General features: G+C 40.4%; 1 protein-coding gene across 2 annotated transcripts in view; it reads left to right on the top strand.

The window, feature by feature from the left end:
• SNX9 (sorting nexin 9) overlaps positions 1–26596 on the top strand; it is a 92205-nt gene that overhangs the window by 46190 nt on the left and 19419 nt on the right. Inside the window, exons 5-10 of one of the 2 annotated variants that reach the window (XM_060167481.1) lie at positions 6426–6518; positions 12733–12898; positions 14728–14878; positions 18567–18651; positions 20693–20818; positions 20932–21049. In XM_060167481.1, coding sequence (XP_060023464.1) covers positions 6426–6518; positions 12733–12898; positions 14728–14878; positions 18567–18651; positions 20693–20818; positions 20932–21049 — 739 coding nt within the window. The remainder of the gene's footprint in view (positions 1–6425; positions 6519–12732; positions 12899–14727; positions 14879–18566; positions 18652–20692; positions 20819–20931; positions 21050–26596) is intronic. The other variant, XM_060167482.1, reaches the window with a different exon arrangement.

Genomic DNA, 26596 nt, shown 5'->3' with positions numbered 1-26596 from the left:
TATAATGCATTATTCTTTAAATGTGTTGGAACAATTTAATTTGAAAAATGATAGAGCTCTTTTATTTTTTTAAGTACTTGGAAAAAATATAGGTAACATTTTTTTTCATTAACTTTGGGATATAGAAGGTCTTTCTAAGCACAGCACAATTTCTAGCAGCCATTAAGGAAAGAATTGATATATTTAAGTCAAAAAGTAAGGGGCTTCCCTGGTGGCGCAGTGGTTAAGAATCCTCCTGCCAGTGCAGGGGACACAGGTTCGGGCCCTGGTCCAGGAAGATCCCACATGCCGCGGAGCAACTGAGCCCGTGTGCCACAACTACTGAGCCTGCACTCTAAAGCCCGTGAGCCACAACTACTGAGCCCGCGTGCCACAACTACTGAAGCCCACACGCCTATAGCCTGTGCTCTGCAACGAGAAGCCACCGCAACGAGAAGCCCATACACCGCAACGAAGAGTAGCCCCCGCTCGCCGCAACTAGAGAAAGCCCGCGTGCAGCAACGAAGACCCAACACAGCCAAAGATAAATAAATAAAAATTTTTTAAAAAAGTAATGTTCAACTAGGAAAAAAATTTCTAACATGCCAGAGATGTCAGCTAATTCTGTTAATATACAAAGAACTCTTGTAAATCTGTAGGAAAAAGGTAAACTCAGAAGAAATGGGCAAAGGATATGAACAGATTTTTCATTGGAAAAGAAATACGAAGAGCCAATAAACATAGGAAAATGCTCATTTTGAGATTCTTCTATCAAATTAGCAGAGAATTAAAATGTTTTCACTCCTAGTGTGAAGAAAGGCGTGTTCAAATAGGCATTCTGGTATGAAGCTGGTAAAGGATAAATCGATGAAGCGTTTTGGAGGACAGGTTGATAACATATATTAATATTTGAGGTGCATCTGCTCTTTGACCCAGCACTCTGAGTTGATCTTCCAGCTCTACTCTCAGAACACAGCCATTTGGGCAGGAGAAGAGGTTTCCTGCAGCACTCTTGTAACAACAAAGCCTAGAATGTGTGCCTCATCAGTAGGGACTGGTCAGATAGACTACAGGACAGCCACACCATGGGAAGCAGGGCTGCTTTTAGAAGAATGAGGGTAGCTTCAGATATACAGATATGGATGAATGGGCTTTTAAAAAGGCATATCACTATGTGTAATGTTATCTTTATTGTGTTTAAATATATACACACCACAGATGCAAATTGTGTAGAAAAATTATTGAAGGATATCCAAGAAATGAGTCAGGTTCTTGCTTTCTTTTTCTATTACAGATTTTAAGTTGGTTGAGGACAGCTATTGCAGTACCTTTAGAAAAGAAGAATGGTTTTTAGTGGTTATTATTGGTTTCATTATTAGTCATTTATCTGATATTTTGCAGTTTCAGGAGCATTTCCTGTTAGTAGCTGTGCCGCTAGAATGAATTAACCCGCTGGTGGAAATGAATCTCAGACATTATTACCAAACATGTGTTAATAGCCATCCTCATTTGGGTTTTCTCCCAGCTATTAGTGTTTAAATTATATCATTGATTATAAAAAGGTTCTCAGTGTAGATTTTTTTAAGGACTCTTAGATTACTGCCTCTTTGCAGAACTTACTTTTGAGAAATTAATGGGAAGTTTTTGTTTGTACCTTTAAAAGAACAATGGGGCTTAAACATTAATTGAAAGTTGTATAAACCTAGATGTTTTATCTGAAGGTTTTTGACTTGAGGGATTTATTTTTCTATGCTTTTTAAACTAGAAAGGTGTACATACTTGGAATAAACTGCTTCTCCTTTTGTTAAAATTCTTGTTGCTTTCTTTATCACACTGTATCCCAGTTGCCCTTGGCTATATCTCTGTTCTTCTGTTTCACGGTTTCTCATCCCATCCTTCCCCCTCTCCATGTGGGTTGGTGCGGTGGGAAGCCTGTGTAACGTTGGGTGTTAGAGCTGGGTTGACAGTCTGGCTGCACTTCGTAAGAGTCGTGGCTGCTTCCTGAACTATCGGAGGACCAGGCCACTGGTATAAAGTGGTGTCAGACTCACGGAAGACATTTAAGAAATATTTCCTTCTTTTTTCACCTCTTCCCTCTCCATGGAACAATCTCAATCCACTTACCCTTTTTTGTTCCAACCTGTCTCCTTCTTCTACCCTCTCTAACCGTGCAGAAGATTCCCTTAGAAATATCTCTCCAATGTTGAATTTTCTCTGCAGTTTGCTCAGTCTCCAGCTTCTTGTTCAGCATCGCTATCTGCCTGTCTCCTCTGTATCTCAGACTCTGCATGAACAGAATCACTCATTATTTCCCCACAAATCTATTTCTCTTCCTGACTTTCCCATTTCTGTTTCTCTGAAAGGTTGCTTTTTTTCTATGCTCTCTTTTTCATTCCACTTTAAAACCCTGAGTGCCTTTGCGAGCCATAGTTATTGATAGGAGTGTCCTGCATCCTTTAGATGTGTAAGGGCAGGAAAACGCTTGGTTTTAATCCTAGACCTTGCCTAGATTTTATTCCCAGATCTCATACTTGCTGTGTGACTCACGGTGAGCTTCTTAGCTTCTGTGTGCCTCAGTTTCCTCATCTGTAAGACCTCAAAGAATTGTTGGAAAGAGTAAATGGAAAAAAGTTCTGAAGTGTTTAGAACAATACGTGGTACTTAGTAGGGGTTTAATTATTTTTAACAGTTTGGATATTAAACAAATGCTCAAAGTTAAGTGGGTATTTAGGGACATAACATCTTTTTGATTATTAGAGATTTTCAGTGTGATGGTATTTGTTATGAAGGAACTTTTATTTATTAAGGAATGAGGAAGGAAATAGTAATTTTATGTTGGAACTACATTTTGCTTTCGCATTTCTCAAAAAAAAGTCCATTTTTAGGCCATTTTGTAGTCCATTTAAAAATAAATCAGCAAAAGAAACCTTCACAAAGCCTTATTATTTCATTATCTCAAATAAGGTCTGTAATGCTGTGGACGTCTCATAATTGCTTACTGAGACTTTCTCTTTACAAAACCCCTGTTGCAAAGGTTCTCTCCATTTCCCCACCCCATCTCCCAGCCACACAGGAATCCCTTTTACTCAGTTACAGGGCATTGTAAGGAGGGTTGTGCACATCTGTATACAGGATTTGTTGACATGTTTCTTCAAAACTGAATTAGGCTGGTGATGTTAACCTTCCATGCTTTCCTGATCCCAGACCCTTGCCTTACATAAGACAGCTTTGTGCATCTGGGACCCATTCAAAAATACACACTGGCGAAATTTATTTTTTAGGATGTTTTGTTGCTGTTTGGCTTTATCTAACAGGAAACAAATGACAAAAGCAAAGGGTTTGTTTTGTTTTTACCTTATAACTGCCCTGGTGAAGGGCCAGTCAGCATTGTTATACGCCCAACCCATCATCAGAGGAATGTCTATAAAAGCCCATTTCACGTGGACCTTTATTAGACAGATCTATCAGATTGTCTTCTGCTACTTATAGTATTATCCTGTTTGGCACATAAAGCTACCTATTTTAAAACTTTGTGCTAAAAAAATAAGTAAATTCTCGAAGCTAGTACAAATATTTTCCATTTTTTAAGGCAAATCTTATTCTTTTAGTTTTCTCTATTAAAAAAATAAATACCTGGAATTGTCGTCTGTGGGTTCAGAATGTGAATTAATAAAGGATCTGTTAAGTCATTTAAGCTTTTTGGGAGGTAATTTCCAGTCAGTAGTATTGATGTGACTGGCTACAAATTGATTTAATCTGTTGTTATGATCTAGCCTTATTTTTTAAAGAATGTACAAGTTTTATATTTCTATAAGGGGTTTTTTGAAATCAGTAGAGGTTCATCTGTAGAATTAGATGATGTGCTTTTAGCAAAAGATCTATAAATAACAAAATAGGAAATTTTACAAATTCTGTCTGTATTTTGAGCTGAAATAATTAGGCTTTTCACATAAGACAATTGTATACCTTCTGTGGGCCTTTTTGAGAACGAGAAACCTTTGTCAGAAACTGATTGAAATGTTCTCGGCTTATAGAGGAATCCCATTATTTGCTTTCTAGTCCCACTTCCTAACACAATTGGCACATGGTTATTAAACATTTCATGAATGAGAAATGTCAGATAAAGACAGTTATGCCTCAGTCATGCAGATAAGGTTCAAAAAACAAACAAAAGCATAATAACCTCAGCTTTCACAAAACCAGTAACTTTCCATTCGTTTTTGTTGTTTATCCCTGGCCAAAGTCTTACTCTGGAAGCTCCTTCCCTCCTTCCTTCCTTCCAGGTGTATATATTAGGGAATGGCAGTGTAATCGGCCGTAGCAACATAACCCATAGGGTGTAGATGTATGTGACTGAGGATTTCCTTGTGTGGTAATGAGGTGGGCCCTCGAATGAGGCTTCCAGAGCCTTTCCCCTGGGATGATAATACGCAAGGTGGTGAGCCCGTGATTAGCAACTCTTCTTACCTGGTAGACTTGTCAAACCGAATGGTCCGTGTTGACCTGTATTGAACTTTGGGCATCCTCTGTAAGGAACCAGGTGGGCAGCGGGAGCTCTACCTACTCATCAGTATCTTTTGAACCTTTATGTGTTCTTTGTACTCTTGTGTGCTGGTTTGGTAGAACGCCAAACAGAAAGCAACCTTGATGAAATATAAGTCATCTTTCTCATTAATTCTCAGACCTAGATCACCCTTGGAGTCTGAACTAGTTCAAGTGGGCGCAGAGAGAAATAAAGGCATCTGTTGCCCATCTCTCCATCTGCCCCCAGCCTCTCCCAGTGTTGTCTCATGATGTGTGCAGTGAAAGTTCTTCTTAGACCATGTCTTGAAGAACTGGGAAACCAGAAGAACTTATTTTGCCTGAAAACAGCAGAACATACTGGGAAACCAGTGAATCAAGTCGATCTAACTGTCGTTTCCAAACAGGCCCTTGCCCAGGTCTTACTGCATTTTCATTGAGGCCTATTGTCAGAAGTAAGAGTTTGATTCTTACTCATCCTGGTGGCCCAAGGATGTCATATAAGAAGCAAAGTAACAACAAAGTAGCAAAATATAACAAAACCAGACCTATTGTCTTTGTGGTCAGCAGTTGCAGACTAGTGTTTTGTTTTGTTTTTCTTTAAAAGAAAGTTACTTAGAAACAGTTTAATTCTTTCAGTTTAAGCTTTTTAGAGTGGGACCAGAGCAGTGCTCAGTCTAGGGATATTTTTGCCTCTCTGTTGAAGCAAAAGCCTTTTCAGTGCTGTACCTGCTGTCACCCTTATGAATCATGAGGTTTTCCGTTCTGGCTGGTGAGAACCACCCTACTAAGGGGTTGATACTTAACCTTTCATATGGCAGCTCCCTCACGTGCGTACGCTGATCAGTACTCACCTAAGGCCCGGGGTCCCGTCCCGCCCCCCACTCATCTCCGGAGGTCTCTGTGCAGCTTTCCGCTTCTCAGTACTCTGCCCCAGATTCCCAGCTCTGTCCTCTTAATTCACAGAGACCAGTGGTCTCTGCATGGGTTCCCCGTCCCTGATCCATGGCCTGGAAAGTCTCTCTAGGCAGAGGTCAGGTCCTTTATTGCCTGACGTCTAATGATCTGAAGACAGTTTCATATATTTTGTCTTTTTTAGTTTTAAGTGGAAACGTAAACTGGATCCCAGTTACTCCATCTTGATTGTCTTCTTTGTGTATTACTAGTTGATTTCCAAAAACAAGTTTATTTACATCTACAAATGGTACAACTTTCTTCACAAGAAAGTTGTACATGAAAAGTGCATTCTCGTAACACTATATAAATGTTAATAGTAATGACTTCCCTACTAGAGAGTTGTGGAGCTGGGATTCGAAGCCTGGAAATTGGGCTCCAAGGTCATCCTCCTAATAGCGATGCTGATTTGGCCATTGCCTAGCTCCACAGGGTGTATCAGTTATCTGTTCTCATGTTGACACTGCACACCAAGCCCGTCAGCTCAGGAGCACACAGAGTTCACGACCTCGCGGACTGTTCTGTGCTCGTAGCCGGTCTTGGTAGGTTCTCCGTGGCTCTGTGGTTCCAGGAAGCTTTGCTCATCTCACATGTCGGTGGCTTTGAAAGCCCTGGTTCAACATTCTAACATTTTTAAAAGCTTGGCTATGTTTTTCCTCTGGAGTTTTTTTCCATTGGCTGTATGACTTGCATGATATTTGTTCCATTCCTTCTGTGCTGCTTATAATTATTTTTAGTGCTTCAGTGACACTGTGTTATGACAGCAAGAGTCTTTAGAATATATACTAATGCACTGAAGACAAACCACTGCTATACAGGAGGGGCTTTGCTTTTTGCATGTAATCTTGGTGCATGGGTGGCATGCTGGAATTTTCTGGTGAACTTAGCCCTGCTATGCACTTGCTGCTGTTAGCTTTGGTATATACTCTTTTTTTCCCCTTTGTTTACCGAGCACCTTTTCTTATTTTAAGGTGGATATTTTGGCTCAGATTGGTTGTATTGAAAGTCTCAGCCAATCACCACCTTCTTCATCTTCTCCTTCTCCTTCTTCTTCCGTAAATAAGGTAAAACTCAAACTTGAATGAAAGAGGAAATAAACATTTAAAACCCCTAGAAGTAAGCCTTTTTTTCCCAAGTGAGGTGATTGTTTCAGCTAAAGTATCTTACTAAAGCTCTTCTTGGGGGCATGGCAACATAGAATGTGGGACATATAGGAGTTGGAAGGGCAATTGGGATTTATACTTTGGAGACTTTTGATGAGACTCGATTGATAGATTTATTCCATGGACAGCAAAGTCTAATGAAGGACTTTTAATCACGGAGTTTACAGAATCTGGTTGGCTTTGGTACCGTAAAAGGTGGGGAAAGAAGAGAATGATGACATTGCTCAGTAGAAAGCGGGGGGTGCTGGGAGAAGAGGATAGGAGAGCTCCCTCAGAGTTTGAAACCTTAGCGGAGGAACATAATGCATTATTGTGCGACCAAATGTCTGCAGGTGAGGGACAAAAGGGGTTCTTGGAATTGACGGCAAAGAAGTCAGAGGCCGAAGGATCATTAAACCAAATCATTGTGTAGCTCAGTTTGTTGCAGTGGGGGTTAGGCTTTGAAGAAAAGCAAGATCTCAGCATTTAGCACACAGAAAATGTGCCACGACCCCCAAGAAATATGAGTTGCTTTGGAACTTTATGGCAAAACAGTTCTGTCGTCTTCTCCTTTCTCTTATGTATCTGAAGGAAACAGATCTTTGGCTAAAATAGAAAGTATCCTAAGTGCCTATAATCACTTATTTAATTAAAAGTTTCTCTATTAATGTGATCTGTCATTGAAGCCATTTAGAAATATAACTAATCTTTTCCTTTAAAGCATAAACTAATGGGGATTTACTCAAAGATTACCGGTCTTCATTCTTCTCTGTATACCCTAGATGAGCCCCCGTGTAGTAAGGTAACCACCGCTGAACGCATACCACGTGCCAGATATTGTTAGGTGCTTTATATGCATTATGTCATTGAATTCCTACAGAAATCTTATGAGGAAGTTTATGATGTTATATCCATTCTATAAGAGTGGAAACTAAGAGAGATGGAGTACATTGCCCAAGTTCATACAGCTAGTAAGTGGTAAAGCTGGGATTCAAACCCAGATAGACAGCCTCGAGAGCTTCAGCTCTTAACTGTTGCACCCCTGAGAAATTTACATCAGTCAAATTTCTACAGTTTCATAAGGGATTTAAAATTCAACCCGTGGACCAATATTCTTATCCTTGCCCCCTTTTACCCCATACTATGTATTTGTAAGATGCACAGCTTTGCTACGATTATCTCAGGAATACCCTTCTCTCCCCACCCCTCCATGGCCACTCAGACTCCGTTCTCTGTCTTTCTGCTCTACAGGCTCCTTTCAGCGGATACATTCAGATTGTCTCATGATGTAAAGACAATGTAAATGTATTTCTTTGTTTTGTCTTATGAGGTTAGGATAGCTTTTAACTTTAGAGTGCCAGACGTAGAGAATGGACTTGAGGACACGGTGTGGGGAGGGTAAACTGGGAAGTGAGAGAGTAGCATTGACATATATACGCTACCAAATGTAAAATGGATGGCTAGTGGGAAGCAGCCGCATAGCGCTTTGTGACCACCTAGAGGGTTGGGATAGGGAAAGTGGGAGGGAAACGCAAGAGGGAGGGGATATGGGGACATGTGTATGCGTATGGCTGATTCACTTTGTTATACAGCACAAACTTAACGAGACACTGTAAAGCAATTACACTCCAATAAAGATGTAAAAAAAAAAAATGAGAGTGCTAAATGAGCAAATGTGTTGACTACATGGCTTCTGGCATTAGGGAGTATTTAATTTAGTTAGGGTGGGAGTTAGGGGGCGAGTCAGACATAGCCAGTTCCAGTGCAAGGCAGGTGAAAATCCATTCATAATAGAGATCCAGACAAACACGTGAGTGTTTGTGAGTGGTTTAATTTAGCAAGTAATTTACTAAACACTTACTACGTGTAGGCCCCATGTTCACAGGCAACAAGAAATCACTGGTGAGCCTGATGGGCACAGACCTTCTCTTGTCCCTTGCATGCATCCTCATGGAGTTCAGAAGACGATGTTTGTACGTGCAAGTTTTGTTTGTTGGATTTTCCAACATTTGCTAAAACTTAAAGCATAGGAAAGTTAAGTGAACTTCATAGCGAATAATCTATACGCGCCTTCTAGATTTTACCATTAACATGTTACTGTTCTTCATCACACATATGTCCGTCCCTCTGTCCATCTGTACCTGTCAGCGTCTTGCAGCTTTTCTACAGGGTACTGATAAGCTTTCATAACTGGGAAGGCACTGTTATTTTAAGAGCGTATGGCAGTGCTGAAAACCACTTATTCTGTGGTCGTCCACAGTGGTTATTTTCCTAGAAGAGACTCAAGTCAGTATACGGGAGGAAAATCTGATTTCCCTCTTTGTGAAATAATAGTAATGTTATGAAGGTTAGATGCATATCTAAAGAATCATAGATATAATAATCTATTATTATTAGAATAATACCTACTTCATACAAATGACCAAGAGGATCACAGTTAGCCACTTTAAGAAAAATAAAAAATTTGAGTCTTCACCACTTTATGTAAGGCACTTTGAGAATCTTTTAGGGGAGATGTTTGCCCGTGACTTGCTACTGGGAATGACTAACCGATACGCCAATAACTAACGGAAGGCTAACTTTGGGAGAAAGTGGAAGGATGTGACTGAATGTCAGCCAGCAGGCGGAGGCCAGTGCTCTCCGTGGGGTGGGACTGGGCCAGAATCTAGGAAGGTGAGGTAGAAGCCTTTGCATGCAGATGGAGAGCAGAGCCTGAGCAAAGGCAAGGACACAGGAAAGTCTGGGAAACTGCGGGCTGGAGCACAGAGTGAGGGTTAGTGGCAAGTAGCGAGGACAGGCAATGTCATGGAAGGAAAAGTTAGGATCTTAATTGATGGCCTAAGGAGTTTGGAATGTATTCTGTGGTCAGTGAGGTCTAATGAATGGTTTTTAATTAAAGTGGTTGATGGAATCGGGAGGGGTTTTGTGCCCTGAAAGGAGGGGAAAGAAAAGGATGAAGACATTGAAGGAAAGCTGGAAGAAAGTAGAGAAGAGGCATGGACTATTGTGTGACCAGATGCCTGCAGTTAAGGGACAGACAGGTTATTGGGAGTTGAAAGCAAAGGAGCCAGAGGCCGAAGTGCAGGAAGGGTGGGTTCAGAGAGAAGCAGACCATGAAGGCTTTGTGAGCTGGTTGTTAGTTATTGATATTAGAGGAGGGACCCTGGAGGTCACCTGAGAGAGAGAGAGTGAGTAAAAAGTCAATGATAGAAGCTGGAGAGATTGCCAGTTGGTCAGGGTTTGAAAGATTTATCAGTAGGAGTCAAGTGGAAACAAGGTAGAAGGAATGTTCCAGGAAAAAAAACAGAGAAGCAAAGTTATTAGATTTGCCAACAAGGATTTCATAACCCAGGTAGAGAGCTAAGATCGTACACGTAACCAAATAAGATAGCAATTATTGTAAACAATGTATAAACAAAGTGGTTTTTAAAAGAACTATCATGTTATGTGTTTCTGTCCTAATAAGTTTTAATTTTTTAAGGTTACTTGGTGATGAATTTCATATCCCATTTCTTCCTCAATATTGATGAAAACCTTCTTTGACAGTTTGCTAACACGATCTTACTGTCATGGCAGTAAGATCCTGTTGTTCTAGTTATGGCCCTTCTGTTCCTTTTCCTCAGTAGTTTATAGAAATGCTAGACAATGAATGCCTGTACTTACTGTCATCTTACTATCCAAAATTTCTGTACCTTTTGAAGTTTTTAATTCTAAAAACAAAACCTCATAGTTTAGTTTGGAAAGCACAGAGTATATATATTGCTGAATAAAACACCCCTACTTAAAGAAAACTATGGAAGGAAGGGCTTCTCTTAAATGAAGGGTGATTGTCAGGCCCTCAGCACAGCAGCCTTCATTTCCAGTCTGCACTGGAGGAGCTTGAGAGTAACTCCTCATCAGCCGTATGTTCGAGAAATCCACAGTCATAAGGATGAATGTCTTTCTGCTATTAATATTTGGCTTCAGGCAGAATCACTAGTAACTTCATTAATTTTTCTTGAAGGTGTAGAGATGTTAGAATGAAATCATAGTTCCTTTTGTAAAACATATACTGTTTTTGATGCTTCTGGTAGGTGGCAGGCAGTTATCCACCCTGTATGTCAATTGATGAGTGAAAAAAAGACCAACCATGATAGCATTCTAAAACATTAGAGAGGTGTATGAGGCCATTTGGGTAATTTTCTTACAAATCTCAATCTCTCTCTCGCTCTCTCTCTCTCTCTCTCTCTCTCTCTCTCTCTCTCTCTCTAACTAACCCCCAAATTTTTATGTGAGAAGGAAGACCTGAGTAAAGAGAAAAATTTGCTATTCCATGTTCTTGAATAAATATATTCAGTATTGAAATTATTTTAAAGGCACTGTTTGTTTTCCCTGAGTTTATCTGTAAATTTAAGGTGATTCAAATGAAAATCAGCACATTTTTTAAACTTGACATGCTAATGCTAAAACTAAAGATTGTTTTAGTTTTAAAACATGAAGCTGATGCTAAAGTTCACATGTAAAAATAAACCAATAGAAGATGTTATGGTAAAGTACTAACGGTATTCTGTCTAGTGGACTCCAAAGTAGCTTGGTACTAGTATGAATAGATTACTAGGATGGAATAGAGTCCAGAAATAGGCCCAAGTCCAGTATACGATAAAGGTGAATTTCAGATCAGTGGAGGAAAATGGATTGTTCATTAAGTGATGTCAGGACAACAGAATGACTACAGGAAAAAATTAAGCTGGATTCCTATATTATTTCATATACTGAGTTAGGTTGAAGATTTAAAATTTAAAAATTAAGGAAACAAAAAACAAAAAAAACTGGTTGCCTCAGGGCTGGGTGAGCCAGGGGTGAGAGGTGGGTTACAGGTACTCTTACTGCAGTACTTCTTGATATTGAGTGCCATGTATTGCCCATTCCAAATTTCTTTTATAATATTAATAATTAAACTATAAAATTATGCTAAGGAATAATGGGAGAAAATATTTTAAAAATAGTTTTGGAGTATGGTAGCCCCGTTTTATGCAAGACACCACCCCTTGGCGTGTAGAAGGAGTGTAGGAATGTGACTGTGCAATCTCCTTGGAAAGCAGTTTGACAGAATCTATCCATTCTAAGTGCACGCTTGTGTTAGCCCAGCAATTTTTCTTCTGGGAATTTCACATACATCTGTTGGACATGTGAGGAAAGATTGTGCACTGCAGCATTATTTACAGTAGCAAAATACGGCAAACAAGATAAATGAGCATCAGCACATGCTGTTTAGATGATGGGAAATAAATACAGTGGAATTCTGGGGAGTCATGTAAAAGAATGTTGTCATCCATGTGCTGCTGTACCTAGGAGAATGTTTTAGGCTATTAAATAGAAAAACAAAAGAAAAGTGCAGAGCAGAAAGTATAATTCGGGCTCACATAATATGTTTAAAAGCAAAAAGGCTCTCTCTGCATGGCATGTTTAAGTATATACAAGGAATTTGTTAGGAGTCATTATCTCTGAGAGAATGACTGGCCTTTTAAGGTGGTAGGAATATTTTTTAAATTTCATATCTTTTTATACTATTTGAATTTTTTTCTTACTGGGAACATATTACCTTTTCAAATAAAAATTAAAACAGTTAAAAATACAACTGATTACTATCAAGCAGTTAAAGTGAATAAAACATATTCTTACCAGCAAGTATAATCTCAAAAACATAATGTTAAGTGAAAGAAAAAGACAGCTTGCAAAGAGTTACATACAGTACAGTGTTGTTCAGGTCAGTTTGAAAAATATAAAGCATTTGTTATTTATGAATACGTTACATATTCCATTACATACGCAGTGGAAGTATAAGAACATGCACAGGAATGAGAACAGGTTCAGAAAAGTAGTTACTTGGGGGAAGGAAAAAGAAAGGGAGTTTCTTTGTTATTGTTGTAAAGTTCCTAAGCAAATATGGCAAACTGTTAACAATAAAATTCGGTTGATCCTGTCTTTTGTGCTTTCCTACGTGTTTCTAAAATTTTATTATTTAAATTGTAAATTGTTTTAAATTTCTATCAGTTTTTTCAGCACCCCAATTCAATTGTTATGTGATTCCTACTGAATTGAGTAATGCTTTCTAGAAGTCACGAATACTCTCTCCTTTTTTTACCCCTAACATCAGGTCAGCAGTGGCAATGACCCCTGGTCAGCCTGGAATGCTTCCAAATCTGGAAACTGGGAAAGCTCGGATGGCTGGGGAGCCAAGCCCGAGGGGACTGCAGCCCAAAGAAACACCTCCAACAATTGGGACACTGCCTTTGGTCATCCCCAGGCCTACCAGGGACCAGGTGAGGAAGAGGGCTCTGCTGGTGATGGAGCCCACCCACCCTTAAAGGGCATCGGAGTTAAAATAGATTTAATCAAAGGAACTGTTCTCAGGTGCTCTTATTCACTAATAGCAAACTTATTTTTCTGGGTCAAAATGTAGGTAGTTTTTAGTTATGGTCTTTAGTCCACTCTCAGTTACCTGTCAGGGAGTCCCAAATGCAAACGCTTGCAGGGGCCAGGTTCATAAAGCAGGACAGCAGCGCAGCCCCGTGGGGCGGGGCTGCGGAAGACGGAGGTGGGCAGCTCTGCTCCAGCCGGCGGGTTGATGCCGTTGCAGGAGAACTGAGCTAGTGCTCCTGGACCACCACCGTTCCAGAGAGAGTAGAAATCTCGATTTTCATCTCATCTTCCCACTTTAAAATCTTAGCTGCTAACACACATTTGGGCCCAAAAAATGTGCACACGGGTTGAATATGGTTCATCGCCACGTTCAGTGGTTTACGGTCACATGGTTGGTGACCTCTAACGTAGCTGTTCTGTCTTTTCCTTAACTACCTGTTTGACTCCCAGGTTCTTAATGGAAATACTGAGGCAAAAGAGGAATTTCTAAAAGGAGAAACAATTCAGGAATTAAGAAAGGCAATTTATGTCTGTTCTGAAATTAAGAGATCCACCCGTTATTTTTTAATGATCCCTGTATGAGCAGATTTTGCCAAGAACTGAATGTGCTAAACAGCAGGAGACTTGCATGCAGGAGCCATAAAGGGCACAGGTGCTGGTTTCCAGCTCCCACTCACGGACAGGAGCTGGGCTGCTGCAGGACCAGGAGTCGTGGGCTGGGTAGAAACGTTGAGACTAGACTGCTGACTTCTGCTTCTGTAGTAACTTGGCGTGGCTCCAGGACTCTTGGCCCAGATCCTTCTAATACTTTCTATTCTCTTCTTTTTTTCGTTTTGGCATTTGTGTCTGGGCTTCTCGTGGTGGCACTCTTAGGGCGGAGATCCCAGGGCAATTTCCTGCCTAATGCTAAAGGGACTCCTCAGGCCATCAGAGGTGGGAGACAGGCACAGAACAGTGGAAGAAGAAAGGAGGGAGGGAGGAAAGCTGGCAGCTCCTCATCTGACGCAGAGCTTGTTGTTAGAATATTAGGCTGCTCATGCTGGTCAGTTACTACTTAGCTCTTGTTTCTTTCTCTTTCTCCTCCACCCCCTTGTCCTTCTCTCACCTTTATTATTAGTAGTGTCAAACAATTCCTTTTTTTTTTTTTTTTTTTTTTTTTTGCGGTACGCGGGCCTCTCACTGTTGTGGCCTCTCCCGCTGCGGAGCACAGGCTCCGGACGCACAGGCTCAGCGGTCATGGCTCACGGGCCCAGCCGCTCCGTGGCATGTGGGATCCTCCTGGACCGGGGCACGAACCCACGTCCCCTGCATCGGCAGGCGGACCCTCAACCACTGCGCCACCAGGGAAGCCCAACAATTCCTTTTTAAAACTCTTATCACCCTTTTGTCCTCCCCAGTCTCTTGGCTTAAAGGGTATTTGATCTGCTTAGTTGCAAGTTTATAAAGCTAGATTTATCAACGTAGAGGCCTCTAGAAGGCCTTCCCTATATACCACAGGGTGTTTTTATAGTTGGCATTTATCTGAAGTTACTTGGACTAACAGCCCTCTTGAAGTTGTTTCTAACTTGTCTTTTGTGCTAAAAGGCCGAATCATCAAGCCCCCAAACTGTCTGACTATAGAGCCTATATTCTTCGCATCTTTATTTGAATCCTGACCTCCCCAGAAGATTAAGTCATCCCATCTTTCTTTTGTCTTTCTTTACTGACGATCTTCTGTGCCCACCTCCAGCAACTGGTGACGATGACGACTGGGATGAAGACTGGGATGAGCCCAAGTCGTCTTCTCCCTACTTCAAGGATTCAGAGGCAGCGGAAGCAGGCGGTGCCCAGCGAGGAAACAGCCGTGCCGGCAGCTCCTCCATGAAGCTGCCGCTTAACAAGTAGGTGTAAGGGAGTTGGGGCAACATGAACACTCTGTAGAAACAGATACAAGATACAAAGAGGCTTTTTCTCTTTTCAGTGATCTACAAAGCTTGGGGTGCGATTTGATCACGTTTATTTTTTATTTGGCTCCTAGCTTGGAAGCTTCTTTTAAAAAATTTTTTTTTCATTTTAAAGTGAAATATATGTTCCATTTAATCATCTGCTAAATACTGTTTTTTACCTTTATTAACTCATGACATATTAAGGTTTTTATTGCTGATGTCACAGGAAAGCTAAAAATAATCCTGATAGCTTCCTTTTAAATGTTTTACTGTTTATTGATCTTTTACCGTGTGCCAGGCTTTGTGCAAAGCAGTTTGTGTGTATTCTCTCATGCGACCCTCATATCCCTTTTGTGGTACATATAATCTCTGTTTTCTCTGGGAAAATGAAGCCCAGAGAGGTTAAGTAACTGCCCAAGTTCACACAGGTGGTAAGTGATCTAGTCGGGATTCCAGTCCAGTCCCTCAGCTTCCTGAGCACACTCTCAACTACTATGTTTAATGTGTTTAGGACTTTGTTTTCACTTAGATTATTCTTATATATATATATATATATATATATATATATATTTTTTTTTTTTTTTTTTTTTTTTTTTTTTTGGTACGCGGGCCTCTCACTGTTTTGGCCTCTCCCATTGCGGAGCACAGGCTCCGGACGCGCAGGCTCAGCGGCCATGGCTCACGGGCCCAGCCGCTCCGCGTCATGTGGGATCCTCCCAGACCGGGGCACGAACCCGTGTCCCCTGCATCGGCAGGCGGACTCTCAACCACTGCGCCACCAGGGAAGCCCAGATTATTCTTATATTTTTTTAAAAAATCTTTCGAACGGTCCTTGTAGAAACAGTGCTTAGCAGGAAAGCGTGTGGGAAAGGGTGAATATGGACACAGCCCTATGGAATTCCCTAGTAGAGAGTTCTGGATGCGTCTGTAGTTTACACCAGTGTAGCTTGAAGGAGATGTAGTTTGTGACTTCCATATGATTTATCTTCAAGTACTCTTCTTATAGCAGTTATATTTAAAATAGTTTTTCTAAAATTACTCATACTTTTTCTCAGTGTTCCAAGTTCATGATTCCAAGCAGATATCAAGGAATGTTAATCTATGTCTGGAAAAAAATTGTAAACATGTTTGATATCTATCTAGATATCAAGTTTCTAGGTCTCGATGTACATGTGTATAAGTTTAATGAGCCCTGCAAGTTCTCCTTTAGTATTTAAATACCATCTGGTAATTAAATGAGTTATCTTTTAGCTCACACGTCTCCCGCATTTCTGTCCAGTTTCTTCCATTGTGTATTTTCGTACTCAGTTGCATGCATAGTACAGTCAGTCATTATTGACTGTATCCTGTTTCTTAAAGTGAGATTTGAAGTTCTCAGTATGATCTGTAGTGACGTACCTTACCCTCAGTTGTTCTTTAAACCTAAATACGAAGTATATTTAAAACCCATTTTAATATAATGTATCCCTCAGCCCCATTTTGAAAATGAGGAAGCAGGACCTGTGAGACAAATACGTCTAGCTGAATTTTTGAGTTTTCGTAGCCAGTTCGTGAGGTTCTGGCTTGCGCCAGGCCTGTGACTCCACTTTCCTGTGGTTTCCACTGCTCCATGCTTGCTCTCTGGCTTGCTATATGATCGTGGGGAAGTTGGATGACCTGTTTCAAACTCAACTCTCTTCATCTCTAAAGTGAAGGATTGGCTTTAATTAAGAATTCTTTCTGCTCTAAAATTTCAGTCTAGGTTGAAACCAAATTGAAGGAGTCCTAATATATGCACCCGCACCTTGGAGGCATCCCTCGCTTTCTGTGGTGCTGGGAGCCGTTTATACCCTACATATTTTTATTTAACTAGACTAATGTATAAATGACTTACTTACAACAGTTGTCAAAATTTTTTAGTATTAACACTTTTCAGCGGTTAATCCATTTTATATGACAGCTATATTCCAGTCATGGAGCCTAAACCTTATGCTAGAAACAGAGATCAGACACTTAAGTATACTTGAGCATTACAAGAATACATCTTGATAATACTGAAAGCATTAATCAATTGCACTGCTGTTCAGTAAGTATTAAATGCGTGCATAGTCAGCTCTAGAGTTTTGCTGTGGTCACTAGGATACCAAAAGAAACATGACATGTGCTCTCTGCACTCGGAAGCTTACGGTCTAGTCAAGGAATTGTTGTTATGTGCAATGCCCCAATTTCTCCATCAGCGTTTTCTAGCAAATGTGTAGGTTCTTTAACAAAAGTGTTCTAGGTTAGCCCATTAATTCATTAAGCATTTAGTATATTCCCATAATTCCTCTAGGTCCTGGAAATACAAATGCTTTCTCTAAGGTGCTTCTCGTCTGCTGTGATGTGCAAATGGATCATGGCAGTTGCAGCACCATAAGCTGAAGAGCAGAAGTGTGCTCAGAACACTGCCGCAGCACAGAGAAGGCTGCACCTGAGGCTGTAGGGAGCACTTCCACAGAGCCGGTGGCGGCATTAGAAATCATTTTAATTTCTGAGTACGTACTAGGGCCTTTAGATTTATATAGATAACTCTTTACTTAAATCTTTTCATTTAATTCCCTTACCACCTTAAAGGTAGGTCGTATTGGTCCCATTCTTCACATAAGAAGACGCACTCTAAAAGTCACATAGCTATGAAGTGTTGGACTTGAAATTCAAACCCAAGGCCATCAAGCTCCTAGACACCCCTTTTACTCTGTTGTAGGAGCTGTGTTTTAAAGCAGGTCCAGGGCAAAGAGAATGGAGGGAGGTCAGTCCAGAATGAAGGAAAAGATATGAGCCCCTGAGAGCATCACATTGGCCTTTAACTTGGTATAGGAATGAAATCAGAAGTAAGACAGCTGGTTTTTGTAGAAATAAGATTTCTTTTCTTATTTTAGGTATTTTGCTTTCTGAGGATTTTTTCCCCGTTTATTAAAAAAAAAAAATTCTAAAACCCAGATTAATCTTGTCTTCTTTAGAAGTAGCGCTTTGGATGGCCATGCATTTATTTCAGCTTTTCTTCAGTTTTAGAACTTCGCTTCGGATGTAGATTTGATCTCTGGAAATAGCCAAGTTTATTATGTTTAGAGTCTCTTTACTAAGGAGACTGTTTTTTTGTGTGTGTCTCATAAACTGGTTCTGAAGGCAGTTCCCAAAGAAAATGGCACAAGTACTTATGAACAATGGCGGTTTCTTTGGGATAATCGTGGCCACCGGAGGGAGAATGTTGAAAGGCAGCTTTAATTTGAATATAAAAATGCCATCGTGTGGCCTTCACCCCATGTGGTCATCTCAAATTGATGCGCTCAGTACTTTCTACCTCTGTACCTGGGGGACATTTTCTAGTCTGCCCTTCACTCTTCATGTGGTGATAGAGTGTCTCAGATCAAACAAATAGAGTGCCCATAAATATCACACCTTCTGGAGTCAAACTGTCCTCTTACCAGATAAAGCTTAATTAAATGACTAATTGGCCATTGAACAATCTGATTACATTAGGTTTCATTTACCATAGTTTCCTAGTTCTAGTACATGTGAAAGACAGAACAAGTTCAAACTGTCGTATTAAGTAAATGTGGATGAGAGCTGTAGAATTCTTATAAGGAAAAGCATAAGACTCACAAGCATTTATCCTCATGATTAGATTTCCTGGATTTGCAAAACCTGGAATGGAACAGTATTTGTTGGCCAAGCAACTAGCAAAACCCAAAGAGAAAATTCCTATCATTGTAAGTTTGTTCTTTTTTTTTTTTTTTTGCTTTGTTTCTGATTAAGCTCTTTTATAATACCTTAAAGCTAAGAGGGTTATTAGTCATTTGGAAAGTTTTTTGTTTTTGGAAAGTATTTTTAAACACATTTAATGCTCGAAGTAAGTAACTGACAGTGTGTATTAGTATTTTAAGAGTACTAAAAATAATTGGCATGAATTAATGCCCATTATTATATTGTTTAGATATTCTTTACTTTTACCTTTCAGACTGTTAGTAATTGAACAAACAACACCCATAGTACATACGTATTTTTAATAGTTTTTCTAAAGTATCTTGAAGTATCTTTTACATGCTGTTTTTCTACTAGCCATACATATTTAGCTAAAAAACCCAATTCAGATATTTAGGTTTCTACCTTGGCGAAGTACATGCATGTTATCAGAATAAGTTGCCTTTTCTGCTATGTTGGTAATAGTTTTCTTTCAGTAAACCAGCGGTCGAGTCGTGATAAGGAGCTAGTACGTAAAAGCTGGGAGTCAATGGCACCATTAAGTATATCTGTCTTTGAATAGCTTATTACATAACATGACACAGGCTCTGTGGTTTCACCTAAATGTTGATTGCTGATAGATTTTCTATCTAAATGTTATCTAGCTGTATATTTCCAGATGAAATTCTGGCAAAGAGAACTATAGCTATCTTCTGACCCTGTTGATTTAATCCTGTAACTGTAAATTGGGGGCAGGGCAGGAGGGTAAGTAGCCTTGAATATAATCACCACGGACTCAAACAAGGAGGAAAGATCTGGTCTTATTCTATAATCTTTGGGTCCTGGGAAACTCGATAAAATTGCAAGAATGATATTGAATTTTTTATATTACTTGTTCCTACTTCTTTGAAAAGCTTGAAATCCTAGAAAACTCCAGAGAGAAGGGTTGTGACCCAGAGCCCTTTTATCCTTCTTCCCTCAAAGCAAACTTGGGATAATTATCTTCTGAGTAGTTAGGTTAGAGATTATTTTAGTTTTTTTCTTTAACTCCACAGAATTAAGAGCCCATGGCCCTGCCCCTCAGATTCTCACAGGGGACTTTGTCATAAGCAGGAGAGTCCTGGAACAGAGCTAAAAGACCCCCGTGTTTGAGTTGTCCCACACGTTTTAGGTGAAACTGGACCCATAGGCAGGCTTGCCTGTGTGGGCTTCCTATGTGGAAAAGGAAGCTGAGGAAAGCCATTGAGCCTTCAGAAAACCAAGAGAAAGTAGAGACCTGGTCCTTTGCTTTTAAGGTGCAGTCCCCTACCCACTAATAAAATGTGACCCCGTGGGTATTGGGCCCTGGTTGATCAGAGTCGCCTCTCTTGGTCCCAGTCACTAAGGGAGGTTCCCAAGAGGCCCCTGTTAAAGATTCCTGCTCTGCAGCTTTAAGAGAGTTTTCTGGATCTGGGCTCCCTCTTGGAGAATCATAATAACTTGTTGTCAGAGATCTTTAGTCCCTTACTAAAATTCTCTGGGCCCCAGTTACCATCCTGACCTAGTAGCCTCTGAACTTTCATACCTCACCTCACTTTTTTCTCCTTTAAAAAGAATTAGAACTCTATAAAGAATTAGGGTATATACAGAAAATGAGAGTAAGTGTAGAGGAAGTTTGACGGCACTTTGGCATGGCTGAGACATCCAAGTGTGTAATTTTATATCTCACAGAACTCTTAGTCTGCAATAGATTTGAAATTTTAAAAAACTAGCCCCTCCTTACATATAACTAAGACAGCTGGACTAGAGAGAGATTGTGTTCCATCGCTCTAGAAGAAAGGCAGATTGGCATCTCTCTGTGGCCTGCGATGCCCACATGGGAGCAGAAGGGCCTCTCTCCCATTAAGTGTTTTCTTTAAATATAACCTTAGTAGGAACAGAGAGCATTTATGTAAATAACTTCTCAAAGAAGAGCAAAAATGACCCTCCTAGGGACTTCTAGTCCTAAAAAGAATCATTTGATGATTTATATCAATTATACTTACTATTTTTCCATGTAACAAAATTAACTCTCCCCGCAATGTTGTGTAGGTTGGAGATTATGGCCCGATGTGGGTTTATCCTACCTCTACATTTGACTGTGTGGTAGCAGACCCCAGGAAAGGCTCCAAAATGTACGGTCTGAAGAGCTACATTGAGTATCAGTTAACACCTACTGTAAGTATCCAAGTTCTCAAAGCAGGATCATGCTTGCATCGCTAGGAACAATTTGCTTTTTTCATTTCCTGTAGTTGGCATTGGTAACGTTTTTCTCTTTCCTTATTTTGTAGAACACTAATCGATCTGTAAACCACAGGTATAAGCACTTTGACTGGTTATATGAGCGTCTGCTGGTAAAGTTTGGGTCAGCCATTCCAATCCCTTCTCTTCCAGATAAGCAGGTCACAGGTGAGTGTGTGCGACACTGCACTCAGGACAAGTAAAAAGACTCCAGTTAGAGTAGTACCCTAATGTAAATCAGCAATGGCATTTTCCATCCTCTAGTGGAACAGGATGTAGGGGTTTGGAAACAGCAGCTAAAGATAGCCATATGCATATATATATATATATATATATATATATATATATATATATATGTATTGTACATGTATTTGGAAGTTACCTGAACACCTAACAAGAATATGTCATAAAATTTTCTGTTAGAGTTCCTGTATACATATGTATCTTTTTTTTCTTTTTTTTTTTTGCGGTTCGCGGGCCTCTCACTGTTGTGGCCTCTCCCGTTGCGGAGCACAGGCTCCGGACGCGCAGGCTCAGCGGCCATGGCTCACGGGCCCAGCCGCTCCGCGGCATGTGGGATCTTCCCGGACCGGGGCACGAACCTGTGTGCCCTGCATCGGCAGGCGGACTCTCAACCACTGCGCCACCAGGGAAGCCCTGGGAACTTTGTTTTTAAAAAACTTGTTTGGATTTTGATTTTGTGGAGAAAACTTTTCAAAACTTTCAAAGTGTCGTAGCAGAACGGAGAGTGGGGACTACGTTGCCAGGTTGGCAGACACATCCTCGCCCTCAGGTGGGGTGACTCCCAGGCAGTCCCTCTTGGAGCTGGGGCAGCTGAGTGGCGGCCCTGTCAGGGTGGCCTGGTTGGCGTAGATGGCTGCCTCCTGCCACTCGTGTGTCACCCCCACCCCTGCTTCTGTTCAGATACTCACTGTCCCTCCTTTCTGTCATCCTTATTGTTAAGTCACAGCTTTCTTTTTAAAAATTTAGATTTCTTTCCATGAAAACTTAAGTTCTGCCTTTCTCCACATTTTCAAATTTCAGACTGTCTCCTGAATTTTAAGCTCTCCTTTATCAACTTGATTAGCATAATATGTTCCCCATGGTGTTTAAATAAATGGATTGATGAGCTGTCTTAGAGTCGTGGAGGTTTCTCCTCTTTTTTAGGTTTTAATACATTGTTTATTCGGAATCACATAACCCAGGACTATCTGAAAGCATCATAGAGTCACAGTTCTCCCACAGTAAGGTTTGTATTTTTTTTAAAAAAAGGTCAGGCCTGAAGCCAGGAGGATGTCATAGAAAAGCAAGGAAGCAACAGCTCCTCAGTCTGAAGAAAGTTGAGCTTTGATTCACTGACTGGGACGTGTGCCGAGGAAACTGAAAAGCCCAGGAGCCACTTTATTCCCCCTTCTCTTGTTTGCCTCCTGCCTGAGATGCCCACAGGATCATTATTGTATAGGTTCCTGTCTCATTTAAATCCTGGAGAAAAGAAAAAGGAATGCCAAATAGATGATGTCATGACATTTCTGTGGACTTGATAATCCATCCATGAAAAGCTTACAGCTAAGATTTTTTATTTGTTTATAGATTTTGTTCTTTGTGGAATAATAATGAATGAATCTGGTTTTATTGCTGGCTGCCAAACTGATATATTCCCATACTTAGTGAAAACCTAAGTAAGGGTCCTAGAAAATGGGGAGATGGAAATCCCTCTGCTCCCTTTTTTATTTAGTTTTATGTATTTTTTTTTTTTTTTGGCTGCGTTGGGTCTTCGTTGCAGCGTGCGGACTTTCTCTAGTTGCAGTGAGCGGGGGCTGCTCTTCCTTGTGGTGCGCGGGCTTCTCATTGCGGTGGCTTCTCTTGTTGCGGAGCACGGGCTCTAGGCGCACAGGCTTCAGTAGTTGTGGCTCGCGGGCTTAGTTGCTCTGTGGCATCTTCCCAGACCAGGGCTCAAACCCGTGTCCCCTGCACTGGCAGGTGGATTCTTAACCACTGCACCACCAGGGAAAAATCCCCTCCTCTCCCTTTTTTTAATTCTCTGGAACCTGATAGGAAATTCCTAACAAGCACAAGGTAACATCTGAAGTCACAGTTTGTAAATAAACCAGCTGTGTCAGAAAAAGCTTCAGGAGGAATAAGAGTCAGTAATTAATTAATTCCAACCAATGAGTAGGTTATAAACTCTTAGTATAATTTACTTGCTCATAATGGGGAATTCAGTATAGCCCTTAGGTCCGTGCTGACTTACAGGATCTTTTCTGTCCATGAGGTGGGCCATCTTCTGCACAGCTTACGCTTCTGTAGTGCTTAATCTCTACCCCTAGTAAGTGTAGAATTTGAAGTGTTTTAGTATACAGGAGGGTCTAGACCCCTGAAACTGTCCGATGGCCACTTTTTAGGAGTGTTTTTTTTTTTTTTTTTGCGGTACGTGGGCCTCTCACTGTCGTGGCCTCTCCCGTTGCGGAGCACAGGCTCCAGACGCGCAGGCTCAGCGGCCATGGCTCACGGGCCCAGCCGCTCCGCGGCATATGGAATCTTCCCAGACCGGGGCACGAACCCGTGTCCCCTGCATTGGCAGGCGGACTCTCAACCACTGTGCCACCAGGGAAGCCCAGGAGTTTTTGATTTATGTGGATTTATAATACTCTTCTCATTAAAGGAAACTTGTACTTATTTGTACTTGCAGTTTCTTAGGGAAAATCCAGGCTGTGTTTTTTTGTTACTGATGTATAGTAAGTTCACTCCTTTTGGTGTACAGCTCTAAGAGTTTTAACAGGTACTACCACAGGCCTATCACTACATTCAAGGTACAGAAAGTTCCATCACCTCCCCCAAATTTCCTTGTGCTGTTCCTTTATATTCAGCCCCTCCCCCTAGTCCTAACCCATGGCAACACTGACCAGCTCTTTGTCCCTATAATTTTGCCTTGTCTAGAATATCCTTATAAATGGAAGCGTATAGTGTGTGTGTCGTCGGGCTTCTGGGTCTTTTGAGTCTGGCTTCTTTCACTTAGCATAATGCCTTTGAGATTCATCTCTCGTTGTGAGTATCAATAGTTTGTTTCTTTTCATTGCTGAGTAGTATTTCACTGTATTGGCTCTACCATAGTCTGCTTATCTACTCACTCTTTGCAGGATGTTTGGGTTTCTAGTTTTGGCCATTTATAAGTCTGCTATAAACATTTACATACAAGTTTTTGTATCAATATAAGTTTTCGTTTCTCTTGGATAACTTCCTAGGAGTGGAATGACTGGATCATATGGTAGGTGTATACTATTGAATGTTTTCTGGAGCGGCTGTGCCACTTTGGGATCCCTGCCAGCAATGGATGGGATTGTCAGGGGCTCCACATCCTTACTTGCACTTTTGATAGTGTCTGTTTTTCTTTATTTTAGTAAGTATAATAGTCTAATGTTAGCGGTGTTGTCTCCTCATGGTCTCAATTTGCATTTCCCTAATGACTGGTGGTGTAGAGCATCTTTTCATTTGCTTATTTCTTTTCCATAAATTTTCTCTGGTAAAGTATCTTTTCAAATCTTTTGCCCATTTTTTTATTAGGTTGTTTTCTTATCATCGAATTTTGAAACAAGATTCTTTATATATTCTGGAAACATGTCCTCTCACAAATAATGTGATTTGTGAATAATTTGTCCCAGGTGTGGCTTTTCTCTTAACAGTGTCTTTTGCATAACAACACCTTTTAATTTTAATGAAGTCCAGCGTGTCAGTTGTTTCTTTTATGGACTGTGCTTTAAGTATCACGGTTAAGACCTCTTTGCCTAACCCAAGTTTACACTGATACTTGCTTCTAAAAGGTTTGTAGTTTTAGGTCTATGATACATTCTGAGTTAAGGTTTGTATAAGATGTGAGGTGGTAGAGGTATATATTATAATACGTCTGGTTGTCTAGTGGTTCTTGCACTATCTGTTGAAGAGCGTATCCTTTCTTTATTGAGTTTACTTCGCATTTTGTTAAAAAATCAGTTGAACACATTTGTGTGGGTTTATTTCTGGACTCTGTTCCATTGATATATGTGTCCGTCCTTTTGCCAGTACCACACGGTCTTGATTAGTGTAGCTTTATGGTACAGTAAGTCTTGAAATCAGGTAGTGTAAATCCTTCAACTTGGTTCTATTTCAAAATCGTTTTTGGCTGTTCTTTTTCTTTTGCCTTTCCGTGTAAATTTAAGAGTCAGCATGATTATTTCTAGTCAGATATCTATTAATAATCATGCTGGGATTTTTATTGGAGTTGCATTGATTCTATAGACCAATTTTGGGAGAATTGAAAACAATGTGTAGTCTTCTAATCCAAGAACATACATATATCATATTTGATTTTCATATAGGGTTTTGTAGTTTTCAGCCTACAGATTCTGCACGTGTTTTCCTAGATTAATATGTAAGAATTTCATGGGGAAGTTTCTCCTGTAAATGGAATAGAATGGAATAGAGGGAGAGGGGTGCAGCCCCAGGCCAGAACGCCACAGATTCCCACTGTTCTGGCCTGAAGTTCAGCTGTTTGGGAGCGTAAACACTTCTCACGTGGCTGTTTGCCTTTGGTTGATTTCCAGAGCCTTATATTTGTGGATTTTGTCCAACTTTATAGTTGCTTCTGGGGACTAGGTTTAGCAATTAGCTAAATTAGTTTTTGTTTTAAAAAAATTATTATTTTGTTTAAAAGCAAGGCATGCTTGTGATGACTCTGTAACAGACTAATTTGGGTTGTTGAACCTGTTCTTGGGTTCCACTCTGTCCAGTAATCTGGGATCTCTAGGGTTTTTTTTTCCCTTTTTTGGGGGGGGCAGGGGAGTGTGTGTGGGATTTGCTTTCATTTAGTCGTTCTTTTAATTCATTAACCATTGGACAGCCCTTAAGGGGAAGAGGACGGATTGATTCCACATTCTACTTCCTAGATCTAGTTTAGAAAACGTGTTCCCCACCTGGTGCTCTTAGGAAGGAGTGTAGTAAACGCCTCATTTAATAATATACTCCTTTTTTTTTCTTCAACATATTTATTGGAGTATAATTGCTTTACAATGGTGTGTTAGTTTCTGCTGCATAACAAAGTGAATCAGCTATACATATACATATATCCCCATATCTCCTCCCTCTTGCGTCTCCCTCCCACCCTCCCTATCCCACCCCTCTAAGTGGTCACAAAGCACCGAGCTGATCTCCCTGTGCTATGCAGCTGCTTCCCACTAGCTATCTATTTTACATTTGGTAGCGAATATACTCCTCTTTGAAAGTTGCCTTTTCTCTCTACCCTTGAGTAGGTCCAGTATTTGATCAAACTCATGAAAGTGGGTGGAACCTGTCTTGCCCCTGCTCTGCACTCAGCTGTAGCCAGAATTTCCACCTCCAGAAGCCTTTTAACTGATAGTGATTTTGTTTGTTAGGCTTATAAAAATTCTCATTGTTCTCTTGATGTTTGGTATGTCAGGTTTGTTAAGCGGATTTTCCACTTTTAGAACAGAAATATCACCCATTAAGCTCCGTTTTTACGATGGTCATTAAGTTCTGGGATCACTTTCGTTTTTGCATTCATGGAAAAATTGCTTTTTCTGTTTTTCATTTAAGTAGTTTAAAAAACAAAACAGGAAAAAAACCCCTACAGTTCTGAGTTACTTTTCAGAAATACTAAATTTAAATTTGTATATCTGAGATTATGTTGCATTTAGACACATTTTTATAAATGTAGAGATTTCA

The sequence above is a fragment of the Lagenorhynchus albirostris genome, chromosome 12 (assembly GCF_949774975.1).
Source record: "Lagenorhynchus albirostris chromosome 12, mLagAlb1.1, whole genome shotgun sequence".
In the NCBI taxonomy this organism is placed as follows: domain Eukaryota; kingdom Metazoa; phylum Chordata; class Mammalia; order Artiodactyla; family Delphinidae; genus Lagenorhynchus; species Lagenorhynchus albirostris.
The sequence above is the reverse complement of the archived record's forward strand: the minus strand, read 5'-3'. Positions and strand labels throughout refer to the sequence as shown.